General features: G+C 37.4%; 2 protein-coding genes across 5 annotated transcripts; one reads left to right on the forward strand and one right to left on the reverse strand.

The window, feature by feature from the left end:
* The first annotated feature begins 53 nt into the window (after nucleotides 1-53).
* rcn3 (reticulocalbin 3, EF-hand calcium binding domain) lies at nucleotides 54-7,994 on the forward strand. Of its 3 annotated transcripts, none has more exons than XM_088437044.1 (8): nucleotides 54-164; nucleotides 892-1,125; nucleotides 2,475-2,668; nucleotides 2,736-2,908; nucleotides 3,351-3,411; nucleotides 3,510-3,601; nucleotides 4,008-4,115; nucleotides 5,757-6,478. In XM_088437044.1, exons 2-8 carry the CDS (start codon nucleotides 911-913, stop codon nucleotides 5,862-5,864), a joined length of 951 nt encoding a protein of 316 aa, XP_088293170.1. In that variant the 5' UTR covers nucleotides 54-164; nucleotides 892-910; the 3' UTR covers nucleotides 5,865-6,478. The 3 variants fall into 3 exon arrangements, with proteins under 3 accessions (XP_088293170.1, XP_088293169.1, XP_088293168.1); XM_088437043.1 differs by lacking the exon at nucleotides 5,757-6,478 and adding an exon at nucleotides 6,952-7,994 and having other exon boundaries at nucleotides 76-164; nucleotides 902-1,125; XM_088437042.1 differs by having other exon boundaries at nucleotides 76-164; nucleotides 902-1,125.
* Nucleotides 7,131-13,425, reverse strand: nosip (nitric oxide synthase interacting protein). 2 transcript variants are annotated; one of them, XM_088437046.1, is made up of 10 exons: nucleotides 13,313-13,425; nucleotides 13,085-13,178; nucleotides 12,255-12,360; nucleotides 11,536-11,617; nucleotides 11,188-11,323; nucleotides 10,952-11,103; nucleotides 7,991-8,107; nucleotides 7,713-7,783; nucleotides 7,519-7,627; nucleotides 7,131-7,421 (listed from the first exon to the last, which is right to left on the reverse strand). In XM_088437046.1, the coding sequence occupies exons 2-10, from the start codon at nucleotides 13,152-13,154 to the stop codon at nucleotides 7,350-7,352; spliced, it is 915 nt and encodes a 304-aa protein (XP_088293172.1). In that variant the 5' UTR covers nucleotides 13,155-13,178; nucleotides 13,313-13,425; the 3' UTR covers nucleotides 7,131-7,349. The 2 variants fall into 2 exon arrangements, with proteins under 2 accessions (XP_088293172.1, XP_088293171.1); XM_088437045.1 differs by having other exon boundaries at nucleotides 13,085-13,423.
* Between the last annotated feature and the right edge of the window lie 4,671 nt (nucleotides 13,426-18,096).

Below are 18,096 nucleotides of genomic sequence, written 5' to 3' on the forward strand. Positions count from 1 at the left end.
GTGATTGGTTCAAAATATTCCTTTGGGCTGTCCTCATTGGTGACTTAAACAACAAAACCCGCCTCCTTGACAGTGTTATTTAAAGGTACAGAGTGCCAACGCGGACAGCGTTTTCCCCTCACGCTAAACTTCAACGCGTTGGCAAGGCAACTTGAATGAACTTGGTAAGTTATTTAGAAAATATCTTTAAACTTAATGAGATAAACGCATTTTAACCGAAACACCGCCGTTTTTATTTTTTTGTGCAAGCGTTCCTTGACTGCTTGTTTCCAGATATGCAGTGACAAAGTTGATGGTGATGGGAGTTATAAAATACACTGTACTGTGTGGACAAAATGGGAGGGATGGGAACGCATTCGAACCCTTGTTTCTCTTTTTCGAAACACGAGCGTGCACTACAAGTAATAGAGATGATGTTCATCTTAGTTTATTGTGAAATAAACATTTTTTTCGTCGTTCACTCAAGGAATGTTCAGTAAACTTAAGTTCTGACCTAGGGTTTGGTCTTGTCCACGTTCCTGATTTCAATTTCTGCAGCAAATTGTTTATTGGTCGATTGAAATCTGCTCCTTGGAAGTTACTCAGCACCAAAGAAAAAAAGACTAGTCTTGCCCATCACCATTGTTTAATAAGTGAGCTGATGTAATCTATAATGTGTGAATGAAAGAAAAAGTAACATCCTCTTAGTTGTTAAGTTTTCTGTCCTGACTTTACCATTGCACTGGGTGTGTCCTCTTCTCCAAACAATTCAATGTAACCACCTAAACCGAGTAGCTAAACAATAGCTATAGTCATGGTTACTTTTTAATGACAAAACTCACTCCTGCCATAAAGTCGGTAGCGCTATTTTGTTAAGAAAATGTCATGTTAAATCACTATTTCTAACCTCAGCTGTGGACAGGTAATCACAATGCTGCTGCAGTCACTTGCATCCCTCTACCTCCTGGCTGCCGCCGCTTTCGCCGTCCCTGCTCAGGAGAAACGCGTCCATCACCACGCCGACCTGAGTGACCATGTCCACAATGATGCGCACGACTTTCAGTACGATCACGAGGCCTTCCTGGGTAAAGAAGAGGCAAAGACCTTTGACCAGCTGACCCCTGAAGAGAGCAAAGAAAGGCTGGCGTAGGTTTTTTTTTGTTTTTTTTTTTTTAATTTCATGTTTTTATCATAATGCATGCCAGCAGGTGGCCCCCGAAGATCACATGAGTAGCCTTTGGACCTGTTTTGTGTCATGTTTTCTGTTACGTAAACAAGTAGTTTGGTAAAGAATGACATCATTTTCCCTTCTCTTCTAAATTCTGCAGCAAAGCACTACTTCTATTAGACAGGATAATGGCCTGCGAAAATGAAGCTTCTCCCCTCACATCAACATAGTTGTTTCGCGCCACCAATATTCCACAAGATGGCGCCAAAGTTGCATCAATAAGGTTGCTGGTCTGCTCGAGCCTACTCCAGCTGATGTGGGGTACAGCTGTACACACTCAGCCTAACTGTTTTCTAGACTGTTTTACAGCACATTTAGACACGCAAAGAATTATTTAAGGGATCAATTAGGATTAGTTAAACTTGCATTCATGGTTTTCAAATGCGGGAGGATGCCTGAGGGGGAAGAGAGCATTCATAACCCCAAACTTAAAACTGTGAGCTAGATGTGCTAACTGCTCAACTATGCTGCTTCGAAGAGTCCTAAACCAATCAAAAAGCCAACCAAAAAGCAAATAAGTGAATTTTTCCTACAAGTATCGGATCATAGATGCAAAATGAAATTGCAGGTTTAGTACCGTGTCTGTACAGTATTGCTGTTGCTAATTGACACTGCCCCTAATTTCTCTTTTTACCAATTGCCAATAGATGTCACAAAAGAGTGGCAAATGACTGCTTTTGTGTAAAATAGACTCTTTAACTAATTTTGCCAGCCTTTTAATGACTTCATTGAGTGGCTTAGCCGCTAAGCCACTCAATGAAGTCATTGAAATGCTTGCAAATGTCATAAGATGCCCGCTATCGCCCTCCAGTGGTTTTGGGGTCTCAACACTAATAGTTCTATTGCACCCTGTTTGTGAGTTGTCATTGGAAGGATTTATACAAAAAAAAAACGTATAATTGCATAAAATGATATAATTGATAAAACATCAGTTGTTCAATATGTCCAATTTTAAATGGGCTAAATTTGCACCTGCAGTGTGTACCTCTCGACCTCGCGTTTGCAAGCATTTACAAGGGACAGCAGGATGGCATATTGAAAGTTGACACATTTTGACAATATGTGCAATTTTTTACCTTCCTAGTGGTTTTTTTTAATGTTTTTCATTTGATATCACACATCAAAACCATCTAAAATCCAGAATTAAAATATCCTCCAGGGGTTAATATAGTTGCTTGGCACCAATTGCTATTGATTTGGTGGATAATAATTAGGAAAAGTAAAGTTGGTCCATCCAACCAGATCCCATCTTCCTAACCCTCTACAGGAAGATTGTGGACCGCATTGACACAAACAAGGACGGCTTCATCGACCACGCAGAGCTGCATTATTGGATCAAACACCGACAGAGGAGGTACATCGAGGAGAACGTAAACAAGCACTGGAGAGATTATGACAAAAACGAAGATGACAAAATAGCCTGGGGGGAGTACAAGAACACCACCTATGGATACTATCTCGGTAAGTCAGTCAGTCTTATCCGTATCCCTAGATGCCCATCTTAACAACGGCATGTCGGTTCTCTCAGATGAGGAGTTTGACGACGTGGAAGACAAGGCCACCTACAAGTCCATGCTCATCCGAGACGAGAGGCGTTTCAAGACTGCCGATCGTGACGGCGATGGGATCGCCACACGCGAGGAGTTCACTGCCTTCCTCCACCCAGAAGAGTTTGATTACATGAAAAACTTGGTTGTACAGGTACGTTTAAAAATCTGTTCTACTGTAGTATGCAAGTGTGTTTCATGGCCTTTCATGGTATAGTTGGTGTACGAGAGAGTGTTCTCCAGTGTGTCTGGTCCAAACAAGAGCACCTGGAAAGGTGTGAAAAATCTGTTCACTCAGGAAGCAGCTCCCCAGTGGTAGGGAACTCTGGTTCCTCGAAAGTCGAATCCTGCCTGTTTTCAGTGTACCGCTCTCAACACACCTGATTCAAATTATCGCAATCGTTATCAAGCTTCCATAGAACTTGCAGAGGAGCAGATCATTTGAATCAGGTTGGATGGGAGATGAAGAGAGTGAAAACGGTCTGGCTGTGGCTCTCGAGGAACTGGAGGGTCCTACCCTTGGTCTGAACCATTCACATACGAAAAGGTGTAAAAAGAAAGCCCAAGATAAGCCAGTAAAATCATTTCAATTTTAGGAAACAATTGAGGACATTGATAAAAATGGTGACGGCAAGATCAGCATGGACGAATACATCGGTAAGTGATCTGCATTATTTTTTTTTCCCTCATCAATCACTTCCTCCCACCTTGGAGCCTGAGTGCAATGTGTGTGTATGTGCTGTGACTGCCCATAGGTGACATGTACACACCAGAGGAGGGAGAGGGTGAGCCTGAATGGGTCCAGACTGAAAAGAAACACTTTACTGATTTCAGAGATGCAAACAAGGTACGGGCTCTACCATTATTTCTATTTTGTTGTCAATATTAAATGCAAAACCATTTCAACCTTTGAAGGATAAAACATGTCCAAACCACTTTCTGTTCCTCGAGGAAATAGCTGCACCACTGATGGGCTTGATTAAAGGGATGATTTACTTATTTAGCCATTTTCTATTAAGTTAATATAATAAATTTGATATCCAAATATTTTCTCTTGTACAGTTTTTGCCTCCAGTCACCATGAAAAACAAGGATACTGTAATGTTTGTCTTTGAGTGTACCTAGCTGCAGTTTTATCAGACATTTACATCCTTTCAGAAAAAAATTGCAGTAATTTATACCATAGGTCCTTTCTGTAGTATAGGAAGTAAACCAGTGCACGGTCTCTTCTTCATAAGTCACGTGTCACACAGGATGGTTACATGGATTTCAGCGAGGTGGCCCAGTGGATTTTGCCTGGGGAAGTTGACCATGCCGACAATGAAGCCAAACACTTAATTCACGAGACAGACACCAACAAGGTAACGTTGACAGCCCACATTTATACTATGAAATGCACACAAGTTTGGGGGAAAATAAATGAGTAAAATGCTTGAATAAACATTCAGAAACCAGAAAAGGTTTGGAAACACTCTCTAATCCATCTATTTATTAAGTTAAAGGGCCTATTTCATGCAAATTCAACTTTTGGAGCTATTAAACATGTTCAAATGTGGTGTTTTCCTCCATTCACCTATCTCAGAGTATCCCTGCCCATTGCCCTGCTCTCAGTGATAGCCCCTACTAGTCAGAGAAAATGACAATCATCAGAATCTTCACGTTGTTTTGTCGCTAAATGAGTACCGCCCATGCAGACTCAACACACACTCATTGTCCTCGCAGTTAGCAGTGCACTAAGAAGTTGTGGAAGGAGCAGCCACACAGTGAGAAGCAGGATTTAACCATCTTGCTTTCGGGTTACTCAACTCATATAACAAAAAAGGCAGAAAGGAGACAGTCAAGGCTGGGGGTGGGGAATTCTAGCCCTCCATAGACAAGGTCCTGCATGTTTTCCAGTTTTCTCTCCGTAATACACCTGATTCAAGGGATTAGCTCATCAGCAAGCTCTGCAAGGAGCTTAAAAATGATTCTCGAGGGCCGATATCGCCCACTTCTGGTCAACGCTTTTATTTGGTTGATCCGGTGTATATTTAATCATTGATCACAATATCAAACGGGTATTGAAAACGTCCGTCCAGCCATCCATCAGTCCATAGCCGCTTATCTTCACAAGGGTTGCAGGCTTGCTGATGCCTATCCCAGATGAATTGGGGCACTCTGAACTGGTTGCCAACCAATCGCAGGGCACAGAGAGACGAACAACCATTCACACACCCAATCACACCTAAGGACGATTTAATATGTCAAATACACCTGCCATGCATGTTTTTGGAGTGTGGGAGGAAGCCGGAGAGCCCCGAGGGAACCCAAGCGGGCTCGGGGAGAATATGCAAACCCCACACAGGAAGGCCGGAGCCCAAAAAATGTCCAAATTCACTAAAATGGCTGGCAGTGAGCGAGTTAACTGTGAAAAGCTGAAAATGCTATGATGCAGGCACTTTAACCTGTTCTGTTTATCCAATACATGGGAAAAAAAAAAAATCCTAAACTGTAGAATAACACGACATTCTGAATAAATAACGATGGACTTATCGTTCCATTGTTGCTGTTAACTAAACAGAATTTTTTAGGATTTAGATTGCTCAAAAACAGCACCTATTTGCCCAGAAATAGTTTTGCACATATTGGTATTTTTTCAGTAAGCTTTATAATGCTTTTCAGTTCACAAGTTTCCAAACGTGTGACTGGTACTGTATCAGTTAAAAGCAAGGCTGTTCAGGGTCCCGATTGGATAAATAATTGATGGATCGCAGGAAAGAAAAATCAGTAGATAAATGGATGGATACTTGGATTGAGATACAAAAGATAAATATGTATAAAAGATGGGTGCAGTCATTATTAGCACTGGCATAATTATTAACAATGACTTAATCAAGTTTTAATTGACACTAATTGTCTGTTTTCTCTCTTAATTTCTCTCCCTTTCCATGACTTCATGCATCTCCATCACCTTTTCTTTCAATCACACCAATGTCGGATGCAATGTGGCAATCAATCGTCAGGATGAGAAAATAAACAAGCAGGAAATCCTGGCCAACTGGAACATGTTTGTGGGCAGCCAGGCGACCAATTATGGAGAAGATTTAACAAAGAGCCACGACGAACTTTGATGAGCTGTCACGTTCCAAGCGGAGCTCATCCCAGTTCACGTAATTCCCCCGAATTTTGCTCACATGGGGTCTATGAGCGATGGTTGCCAGGGGTTACACAACAAGTATCACACTCGCTGAAACTATTACACATTCTGTCACATACTGTGTATGTGGTTACAGGTGATTTTCTTTTTTTATGCCCACATATAACTGTATGAAGGTAAACGCAGTCCAAAATATATTTCAATTACGAAGTGGTATAAATTCTGTGGATATCATCCAATGTGCACTGATATTAAACTGTAACAGCATGTTTTGAGTCTGAGCTGTGGTCACAGCATTTCTGAATATCAGAGTGTCATGGTGACATACACTCCACTGGCCACTTCATTGTTTGAGGTGCTGTACTTGAAAGATTTTCAGTACCGTAGTTACGGTTGACCATCCCGTTATAGAAACATTTCAAGCCAACAATTTTATTAGTTGAATTGTTGAAACAACTTTGTATCATTTAAGTTGCTATCAAGTCATGTATAGGTCAAACATTGGCTACTTCAGTCAACTTTGAAAAATTGTGATAAAAGAACTGTTACAGACTGTTGATTGGATAAATAAATGAACTTTTCTATGTGTTTTTTTTTTTTTAAATCTTGCATTTAAAACCTGTCATCATCAGCAACTTAGAAGTAACTCAGAATTTCCAGAAGAAAAGTGAGCAGACAACACTTCCTGTACTACACCAAGTATAAGAATTCTCATCATGCAAAATACTTGATGTCCGCCAGTGACTGTTTTTTTTTTCTTTTATGAATAGAGTGATGACACTCATGGCCAGCGCTCCTCTTAATTTTAAGCTTATTGAGCACTGTAGTAATTAAGTGTGACCGTTTGATGTTGCTCTTTTTAGCAAAAAAAAAAGATATAATCAGCGGGGTGCCTTTTCTTTTAACGCTGGTCACTTAAAGAGTTAAATTATGTAGTTGAGATTTTTCTACCGCTAAACAGAATATTAGTCACATACTTCCATCCTCAGTGCATGCCCATTATTGAAGCATTTCTTTCCTTGCTTTTCTTTTTCCCATCTTCCCTGTTCTACACTTATCAGGATGGACTTCTGACTTTGTCTGAGATGCTAGACAAACTTGACTTCATCAAAATCAGCACTATCACAGACTATGGAGCCATGGAAGTCGACGGACATGATGAACTGTGAACATTGATACCACGGGCGATTAAGATGTTCTGTGTATTTTAGAAATATTCCTCAATACTTTTATCAAGAAATTTGATGTAGAACATTTATTGAACTCACCAATAGCAGGAGCATTAACAGGCTCATTATAAAAATAACAAGACCACACCAATAACATGGATAAAGTGTTGGATCACAGTCAAAAATTGATCAAGATAATGGCAGGACATGTATATGAATGCTATTTTTGGGCTGTCCAAAAGTTTACCCATTTTTAGAGATTCTAAAACCGATGACAAGATCATCATCTATCACACTTGCATCACCGGACGAGCTTCTTTGGCCTTAAGTTCGACACCAGCACCAGCAAAGCCTGTTCCTCCCTGTCAAACATGCAAATCACCAATTTAAGACCTATTTAATACAGCCATTTTTTTTTTTCAGGAACATCACAATTTATTCACAAAACAAAACACGTACCCTCTGCAGTGGTATGATGTCATTGTCAGAGAGTTTGTCGCCACTCACAGGATCCACCATGTCCAATTTGATGAGTTTTTCCACACACTCCTGTGTGACCACGCACCCACTGAACAGACCAGAGGCAGGTGTGAGAATCATTTTGCCGAACATATACGCAAGCATGTAAATGATGGGCCGGCTCGGCGACTCACGAAGGCCGCAGGACAGCACATGGAACGCTGTTGCCCAGGACATCTTTGGTTACTGCACAGACGTACCTGTCCTGTCAGAGAAGAGTGACTTGTTGATGCAAATGTAGAAACATATGACATTTATAACCATTGTTACAAGGAAATGGTAGACTAAAAGGCTGGAATATGGTGTGTAATATGCAGTTCTTGATGGTAATATTGATACAGCTGGGAACAGTTTTGAATTGTGAGTGAAAAATGCTCAATTGCTGTTTCCAAAGTATAAAACACATCCTGACCTGACGGTTGATGAGGGCCACTCTGTCCAAACTCGCGTCTACAGGGGTGAAGCGCACTGTGATCAGCTCGTTCATCTTTATTGGTCGTCCTGACATCGGACACAAGACAGTCTTACTCTGGCATTAGAAAAGAAGAAATACAAGCAAACTGTTAAATTCAAACCTACATTATTTCTAGGGTCACTGTTGGATTTGGAAACCTAGAGATGAGCTTTGGATTCGGAGGTCAACTTGTCTTCATCCAAGTGTAAATACACAAAATAAACATAGGTCATCATGACACAATCTGAAGGTAAATAGGATATCAAGTTCACATAACAGGCTGAGAATAAGTGGCTATAAAGTCTCATCTATAAGGTAGCATCTCACTGGGCATGAGAAATGTATGCAGGAGTAATTTTTTATCAAGGAATCATATGTAGCGCCCTGAACTTTAGTCAAAATGACACTTGTATACTTAACAGGAAAAAAAACATGTACAGGTAATTTCTCTTAAGGTTATTATAGTTCGCAAAAAAAAAGAAAAAAACGTTTGAATGAATTGAGAGTGCTTTAAAAAAAACGGAAAATAACACAAATCACAAATAAAGTTTACAAAGGTAACTAGAACTTACTATGACTATAACAAAATGTCCTTTGTCAATATCATACATGTGCTTCCAGGGCTCATTTTAAATGCATTAATTTTGGTATTGCTGTCTGTCCACGCAGAATAAGAAAGGTCAGGAGAATTCACTTGAACTCTTTGCAAAACGCTTGGTCAATTTTTTTTTTCAACCTTCCCTTGGAAAAACATTTTGAATATTAAGAAAATAACTAAAAGAAAACTAAAATGAAAAAAAAAAAAACAAACCTGTTCTTAAAACGAATTAAAGCTGATTTTTTTTTTAAATGTAAGTCACAGCAAAATAAAAAAATAATTATGAAAAAGCCAAACCTTTAATAACCCTGATTTGATTTTCATTAGACAAATTACAGTGACATGCACAGTAATTTGATCATTTAAAAACACAGAATACAGTGTATTATTATGATACATGTAAAGGTGAACCTGAAAAAGATTTTAAAAGTCAATCCATAACGGAATATGGTTAATAGACAACTGTCAGGGATTGGATAGTTTGATTATTTCAGAGTGCTGTACTTCGAGTGAAATCCAAGTAATAGAGCATTCATATCCTACCCACAAGTGAGATGGCTTCTATCCTACTTAAGTCGAAAGGCAGAGTATACCTCAGGCTGTGCGCCAATCATATATAAACAATTCACACTCACAACTGATGATTTAGTCATAAACAGAAAGCACAATCAACATCAACCAGCAGAGGGGGCAAGAATACGAGTTGAAGAAATAAAATAAAGTATGCCGGTAAAAAGTTCCATCCAGCAAGGTTGAGTTCACAGTTTGACCACAACTGTGTGTGTGTGTGTGTGTGTGTATGTATGTGTGTATGTATGTGTGTATATATATATATATATACATATATATACATGTGTGTGTGTGTGTATATATATATATATATATATATATATATATATATATATATATATATATATATATATATATATATATATATATATATATGTGTATATACATACATATATATTTATTTATTTATTTTTATTTTTTTAATAATCGGGATACCAGAGGAAACGCCAATTAACTTCCAGAAATTGGAAAACCTGGTCCAGAAAGTAAAAACCCTGCCACATTTTGTCTTTTAGCCAAAGGTACTTCCTTTCAAACTGCAGTCAAATGAGCTCATTAACCTGCCAGTTAAGTGGAAGAACCAGTGGCTAAAGCCAAACTGTGGTAAGGATTTTACTTTCTGGGCCTCACTTTCCCATCTCTGCTAACTTCATTGGTGGCGGGAAATTTTATCAAGGTTTTTAAGAGCACTCCAGCTGACATTTTACCTGCACACAGTGATTGTTGATAATTAACAGCCGTCTAAAGTCTACCTTGGACTTGTTTGCTTCAGTCTTCACTAGAACTATAAGAATAAAGACATCGAGGAGAAATGTTGCCATTAAAAAAAGAAAAAAAAGAAAACAAGCAGAGGAGGGGGATTGATAAAAAAAAAAAAAAAAACTCACCGATCATTATGAAATATTGTATGAACAATACAAAACCTACAATAAAACACTCAAACGGCCACGGATATCCAATTCCTTTTTCTCAAAAACCTATCACAGCTAACAAAGACAATCCCAAATGTTTTTTCTCTACCTTTGAGTTTTTAACCAATCCAAATTTTATAAAGTTCCCACAAACTAACAGATGGTCTCTGTGAGGACTTAACACACCACTTTATATGTAAAATTGAAGGCAACCTCATAAGCAGAGAAACACTACAAAGTTTTGCCCTGGGTCATGTAAGGGCACTTGTAGGGGTTTTCCATTTCCCACATTTTCTAAAAGCATTTTAAGGAACACATTTTAAGTGTAATCAGTTGTTCTCTTCAAACAGATGCCTTCTCTTTTGCCTTCAAAACAACAGTGGTGACGCAACTCCTGAAGATGAGCAATTTGGACCCCACCAAATGTGGAATGGCAAATATGGCGTAATAAAACATCAGGTTTTCAATATGTCCAAAATTGACAATATTTCCTGTTTTTAATGGCAGTTAAATAAGCCTGCTAAATTTGACATCTACAGAGTGTACCTGTCGAACCTTCCATCTGCAAATATTTAGAAGGGATGGCAGGATGGCATATTGAAAGTCGACACGTTTTGACAATCTATGCAATATTTTAGGATCCCCGTGTTCGTGGTTTTTTTTTTTTTTTTGGTTTGCTTTTTCCTTGATATCACACACCAAAAAATCTAAAGGCCGGAGTTGAGTCAGAATATCCCCCAGGGGTTCAAATGAAATGGGGAATACGTTTGAATGGCCAATTCATACATTGGAAAGCAGACAATGCCTGAAGCAAATATTACTTCCAAGTGTGCCACTTACAGGTTTCTTTAGAAGGGTGGGCTTTGCTTCAGGTGTCAGAGAAGGAACCCAGAAGCTGGGCAGATTCTGGCTTGACGAGGCCACCGAACCACTCGAGGATGATGCTGATGTGCTACTGTCTGTCCTGATTTTCTCGCCAACTTTGCTTTTCCCTTGGGTTGAACAAATTCCCACATTTCAAAATTAAAGGACCAATAAAAGAAACAAGTTCTACTGTGGTGTAACGAAGCACATACCGGAAATGAAAGGGTTGATGGGTTTGGATACGATGCTGTTCTCTCTTGTTTTAAATTTCTCCACTTTTTCCCTTTCCTCTGACTTGGACTCAAGCTGACTGTCATTCTTCTGAGCTTGTTTTTGCTTCTCATATGCCTACAAAAAAATCCAATCCTTAAATACAAAGCTTTTCTTTAATCGTTTACATTTTGATCGTTATCAAGCAAAAATTCATCTCTCCATTCTGCCCTATATTGGGACAAAAAAGATTACAGGATATATAGGGACAACCATTCACTCTCAAATTCTTGCAGGCACAATAGGAATTAAGATCGCTCCCAAAAAATAACATACCAAGAAGAACTTACCTTCATCTTCCTAGCAATGTCTGTCTTCTGATGGAGAATATATTCAAGAATAGCCTGTTTTTCATACAAAAATCCATCTGGACTGAAAACAACAAAAGAAATGTGAGATTCATATCCATGTTTGATAATGTCTATTTACCAAATCAAAATGACTGTTTTATTACATGCAAAGGAAAAAAAATTGCAGAACCTCCAAACTGAACTACCAAGAGCCTATAATTTAGGAGTGCAGAATGAGTTCTTAATTATGTGAAAGTGTGTGTGTCTTAAAAATAGGAATGATCAAGTAACAATACCAAATATTGGTAATGATGCCATTACCAGCCTTAGTTCAAAGCATTTGTACTCGGAACAGCAGCCAATACTTATATAGGCCATACACTTGTGTACTTGTGGCTAATTTATGAACAGGAACTAGGAATTAGAAGAGTAGAAATTCGACAATTGACAATCTTTTGCCGTTTTATGGAAAATTGCTAAAAAGTGGTATCAAACAGCCTTAATTTCAGACATGCAAAGCTGTTAAAAGGTGCCATCTTTCAAGAATCAAAATGATAAAACATATTTTGTTCTGATGAACATTCTTGTTTACTAAATAATTCTATCATTTATTCATAGTTGATGACTTAAGTATTCATCTACAATTTAGCAAGGTTTCAAATACTGTACAACGATAGAGGGTGTTTCCAATTTTTTGACTGGTACTGTAAGAAACATACGTGACCACAGGGTTCTGGCAGGGTTGCAGAGACAAACAGCAGCAGTCAAAGTCTTTGATGGCATCTTTACCCAGGCGAATGCTCTGTGTTCCATAACCGGATGACGCTGAGCAGGACGAAACCATACAAACAAGCTCAAACAATTTCTTTCGCTTCGATTATATGTGCTTCCGATGCATAAGAAAAAAAAAATTACTGGAAAAACACAAGCCATATTATGGGCACACACCAATAAAAACTGAATACCTAAATTATAGTTTGTGTATGATTAACCTTTAAAAACACTTTACCATTTGCTGTTATCTGAATATGACATCACATACTCAGAGCTCAAGTACCAACCAATCACAGCTCAGCTTGCCAGTGTCAATTGTCCAAAATCAGAAGAAAGGTGAGCCATGATTGGTCGACCTGTTACGTTAGCCTCTTAGCCACAACGATAACCACGTTATGTCATTTACAGTGGACAGCAAGTGGAAAATTGTTTTATATTTCTTAGCTGTACATGAAAAATCATTTAGTTATGGGCAAATTATTAACTTCTTATTGCTGAAAACAGCTAAATAAGCAAAGTTGGCCCATTGAAACTAAACATGACAAGTCAGGTATCAAATTATATACAAGACACAAAAAATAACAAACAATGGATTAGTCGTGGATTTCTGACTTTATAGCTCTAACTCAAATGTTGATTTGGGGTTTTGAAGCGTAATTGATTAATACTAATACTCATACGAATACTCAATTACGTGTCCGATAAGGAGTACGATGTGTAGCAATATATGCAGCTAACAGATTAGCTGAATTAGTAAAGGCGCGTGATTTCTCACCTGTATCTTTCTTTTTCTCGTGGTATGTGTAGACAGCTCCGGCTGTGCAGTTCTTTCCGTGGCGAGTCATTATAGTCTAGAAAATCAGAACAGACTAAAAAACAAAAGGTGTGATTTGGTTGCAATGTTTGCAGTGCTAGTTTAGCTAACTCGGAGCTCGTCGATAACAAATGTCGATCAACGATAGTAAATTAAACTGATACACCGGCTGCGTAAGGGATTGATCACCTCTTGTCACGAGGAAGGGGTTTTTATATAGCGAACACTATTATTCGCTCATCAATCAAGTGAAGTATGTACTAACTTAGAGACGCGCCATCAAAAACGTCATTGCTGTCGCATAAATATGACGTAGTGAAGGGCCGTCAGCTAGTGGACTTAAGTGAATTTTACTAAATAAATACAATATCATCAACGCTATGAAGATTTGTTTCGTCATTACCTCATTAGTGTAGGTGGGTGGCATAACTGTACTATACACATAACAACACATTGCTTGTTCGTACTCACACACACAAACGTGAACGATTCCTTATATGGTATTACTGTGAAATTTGTAACCACCTTCTTTGTCATTTTTTGTAATAAAACAAGTATATATATATATATATATATATATATATATATATATATATATATATATATATATATATATATATATATATATATATATATATATATATATATATATATATATATATATATATATATATATATATATATATATATATATATATATATATATAAAATTCAGACTCTGTCTTTTCTCTCGTCTATTATTATTAACTCTGACCAACCTATCATTTTTGTTTGTTTGTTTTTTTCCCCAAGTTTTTAATTCCAAACGACCTATATAGAAGATAAGGTGTTGAGTTAAATGGGACACGCCTCTGTGCCGGCCATATTGGTAAGGCGTTTCAGTCAAAGATAAGATATGAACACCGACAATATTTTATAACAAACCCATTTCTCAACCGATTTTTATGAAAATCACTTTATTGTCAATGTCACAACATGTGCTTTCATCGTATGATGTTTTATTTTAAAGCACTTATGACTTATGATACATTAGGAAATAGTGATTTTTGAATCAAAATGTATCATTGTAATGGTAATCAAAATCATATCAACTGTTTTAGCAATTTAGCATTTTAAGCCAAAATTGCATATGGAGGGTAGCACATAAAGTAAAACTCTGATTTTTTTAAAAACAAAGATAGTTATAATTATAGAATTATAGAATAAAAACAGGAAATACACTCAAACACTAACGATACTAAAACAATTGTGCAGAGTCGAAAATCCACACAGTAAAAATGTGTTCTAAGATCAATCAAAGACAGCGAGAGCATTGCCTAATGTTTTTGGAGTGATATGCTTATATGATTTAAACCCCCCACCCCATCCCTCAGAATAAACTTGAAACTGCACAGGGAGAGAGTGAAGGGAGGCCAGAATAGGAATAATGTGCTCTCTTCAACAAACTAGTTAGGAGGTGGGTTGTAGCATTTTTGGGCCAGCTAGACATGCTTGAGCGAGACCTGGCTACTCCAAAATAAAGTGTTCACATATGTTGCATCAAAAATGGGCGCGTAATGGTTTTGTGTAACATTTAGTATTCTATTCTCACTAACAAAATGACATGGCAGGCAAATTATTTAGTTTACTTTCAACAAATTTGAAAGTCTGCTGATGAGAAAAGCGTCCTGAATTAGTTAGATAACTTGTTTATTTGACTGTTTTTCAACAGCAGCATTTCCTGCCTGTTCCTGTGAATTTCCTGTAAGCATATCCACCACACCCTTTGTGTGAATCTACATCTGACAGAAATGTGCTATACAGTTTAAACACAAGCTGCAGTGTAGGCCTATTATTATTATTATGATTATGATTATGATTATGATTGTGATTATTATTATTATGATTGTGATTGTGATTATTATTATTATTATTATTATTATTATTATTATTATTATTATTATTATTATTATTATTTGTAGTAGTAGTACTAGTAGTAGTAGTAGCAGTGGAAGTAGTAATACAAGTAGTAGTAGTAGTTGTAGAAGTAATACTAGTTGTAGTGGTAATGTCTAAAATGATGAGCATTGTTATTACTGGTTAGTTTGTCAGTAGTAGTATGTAAATAAAATAAATTCCAATGCAGTTCAAACACATGCTGATCCTTTCTTCATTTTTAATGTTAGACCTAATTCAAAACTGTCAGGGGGAGTTAATATGCTTCGGTTAAAAGCAATGAAAGGGTAATGATATCCTGACAGTGCTAAAGGATGCAAACAAAAAAAAAAGCAACTAAACCTCCTTCATAAACAAAAATCCCCAATGGAGAACCCGCCCTGCAGTTATCAAGAGCATTTAAATACTCTTTATCTGCACTTCTTGAGCTTCTCAAACATGCTGTATCACCCCATCAGTACCCTGCCCATTTGCCAGCAATCTTTTTGCATCCTGACGTCTACAGGTCATTCTGTTTGTATTCAACACACCCTTCAGTAAATTGCTTATTTGCAGGAGAAATATATTGCTTTTCCCTTACTTTAGATTCCATTTCCCTTGGATTAAAGGCAAAACAAGGTTCCAATGCCAAATGTCCTGGCAAGAATTAGTTTTGAATAGCCCACCAAAAAAGAATAAGTATGAAAAGAAGTACAAGATTCATTAAGGTAAATTTACAGAATGGAAAATGTAACTAAAATAACAGCTTTGAAAGAAATTTAATGAGTTGTTAACGGTACCACAGTACCGCATCATCAGTGAAACATGCTGGTGGTAGAACATGACATGCGTCCCTTCTATTGATAAATGATGAGACTGATGAAACAAAGTACGTTCTGAAGTGATTTGGGCAATATTATCTGTTCACATTCCGCCCATGCTTCAAAACCCATTTTGACAGGATTTTACATTGCAAATAGACAGTTTTTTTGTTTGTTTTTTTGGCCATCACCTTATCGCAATACAATTAATTGTAAGTTTCACTTATTGAGTACAAGACCGATTTGAAACCCTTGCATTGTTCCTACACCAAAGAACAGATTTGGATGTAATATCCCAAAATTGAAGCTGAAAGTGTGCAGTTAAAGCACATTTTGTTCATTCATTTTGAAATCCATTGAAGTGGTCTTGAGAGCCAAAAAGATGAGAATTTTGTCTAGGTTCTAATAATATTACTGACCTGTCTGAAACAATCATTCAATAATACAGACTTGGCTTGAGCAATGACAGTGTTAAATGTCTGTATTGACCTTTTCCTGGCCTCTCAAGCTTTATTCAGAGCCATCAAACATCTGCATCTCTTCATCTCTCATTACACCCACCAACCCCCCCTCAATAGTTTCTGTGTGTTTGTTGTTAGCTTCCTGTCACAGAGGAAGTGCCTCACCCAGCCACCTTGCTCGCTATTGGTTCATTCTCTGATCAACTGTGATTTTGAGCCAGTGAGGGGGGCTGACAAAAGGATAGAAAAGGGTTTGGGAAGCGGACAGAGTAGAACAGCGGAGGGAAGGAGGCCGTATCGTATACTTTTCAACATGAATTGACGAGGTAAGAAGGCTGCTGGTAACTTTACACACTCAAAAACTCACTGTGGAATTTGCTTCAGTGTTTTACGAAACAGGTCAAGTTAAACAATCGCGTTGTAAAATTGTATCTGTCCGCTACAAATGTGTACTTATGTATGTTTTCTAAATTGTACACTGTCTAGAAGATGCTGTTAACTTCTGTTTGTCAAATAAACTTTATGTTTGTACTTGATGATACAATGCATAATTTAATTTATTTTTGGATATGAACCTGGATGCTCTTCTTATAGTTAGGGAAGAACATTTTGTTACAATGCAGTTTGACAACTGATGAACTCATTCAGTGCCAAAATTGTATTTATACGTCTTTACAGAGTGCAGACATGAAATCTCAGGTACTAACTTATAGATGTTTTTTTTTTCTTCGAGTATTCGGCTAAAGGGGAGTCTCAGAATAAATTTTTGTCCAAATAAGTCATTAAATGAATAAAGTACCTCGGATTAAATGTCTTGAATGATATGTAAACATATGCCTTTGGGTTTGAATGAGTGAACCACACAATGTGAAGTCAAATCTGATATTATGACGTTATTCGTAACCATATACAGTGTAATAAATAATTGAAACCTTTTACCTGATGTATGCTAGCACAGTAGTCTTGTGATTTCTTGGTGTGGCTACTCCCAATCCTTGTACCAGTGTCTTGATTCCACACAGACGCTGGACTGGTTTGGGGGGAGTTGTTCCAAGTGATAACGACTTGACATTCTTTGCCCCTTTGATGACGATGATGATATCTTACATTTTAAGAACCTCTGTTACATGGCTTGATTCCATTTTGCTCTTGATTTTAACACGTTATGGGTGGATGGTGCCATCAACTACTGTAATTTATTATAGCAGGTCAACAAAAGAAGACGTTGACGACATTGCTACATTTCTTTCACAAGGTGGATGTCTCATTTCTGTCAAATTGGGGAAAAATGTAAAGAGCACAAAATACAGGGAGCCTGTTTTGGATAGAACTGTAATACGTGAATACTTTTATGTCAAATGTGAGCAATAAAAATATTACTATATAACATTTTTCTTGTTTGGTCTGTGTTCAGCCTGGACTCTAAGAAATGTTTATTCTCATTACAGGAGATACTTTTGTGTAGTTGACAAATATGCATCATGAGTGAGTGTTTGTGGGCAATATTTAATCAATGTTAGAGTAAAATGTGATTTAAACCTTCACTTCCCTGGAGGTTGTGTGAGTTTTAGTTCCTACTAACGAAAGTGTGTATTAGTGTATTTGTTTTAAAGCCAGCAATTGAGAGATGAGCGTTCGAGACTTCAGGCTCTCATAGATTGAAAAATATTTGCAACATAGTGTTGAAAAGTGACAATTGTGTTATTAGTTTTTCTAATTAATTTTGGTCACTTAAAAATGCACATGAATGCGTTGTAAATTATAATTTAAATTACAG

This window comes from Hippichthys cyanospilos, chromosome 16, assembly GCF_059441005.1.
Source record: "Hippichthys cyanospilos isolate Australia breed blue-spotted pipefish chromosome 16, RoL_Hcya_1.0, whole genome shotgun sequence".
NCBI lineage: Eukaryota > Metazoa > Chordata > Actinopteri > Syngnathiformes > Syngnathidae > Hippichthys > Hippichthys cyanospilos.

Coding starts and splice junctions, on each gene's coding strand:
- rcn3 (XM_088437043.1), top strand. Junction 2,669..2,735: donor CACCTATGGATACTATCTCG/GTAAGTCAGTCA, acceptor CGGTTCTCTCAG/ATGAGGAGTTTGACGACGTG. Junction 2,909..3,350: donor TGAAAAACTTGGTTGTACAG/GTACGTTTAAAA, acceptor TTTCAATTTTAG/GAAACAATTGAGGACATTGA.
- nosip (XM_088437046.1), bottom strand. CDS start 13,154: ATGACTCGCCACGGAAAGAACTGCACAGCCGGAGCTGTCTACACATAC. Junction 7,784..7,990: donor TGGCCCTCATCAACCGTCAG/GTCAGGATGTGT, acceptor CTTCTCTGACAG/GACAGGTACGTCTGTGCAGT. Junction 7,422..7,518: donor ACATCATACCACTGCAGAGG/GTACGTGTTTTG, acceptor CATGTTTGACAG/GGAGGAACAGGCTTTGCTGG.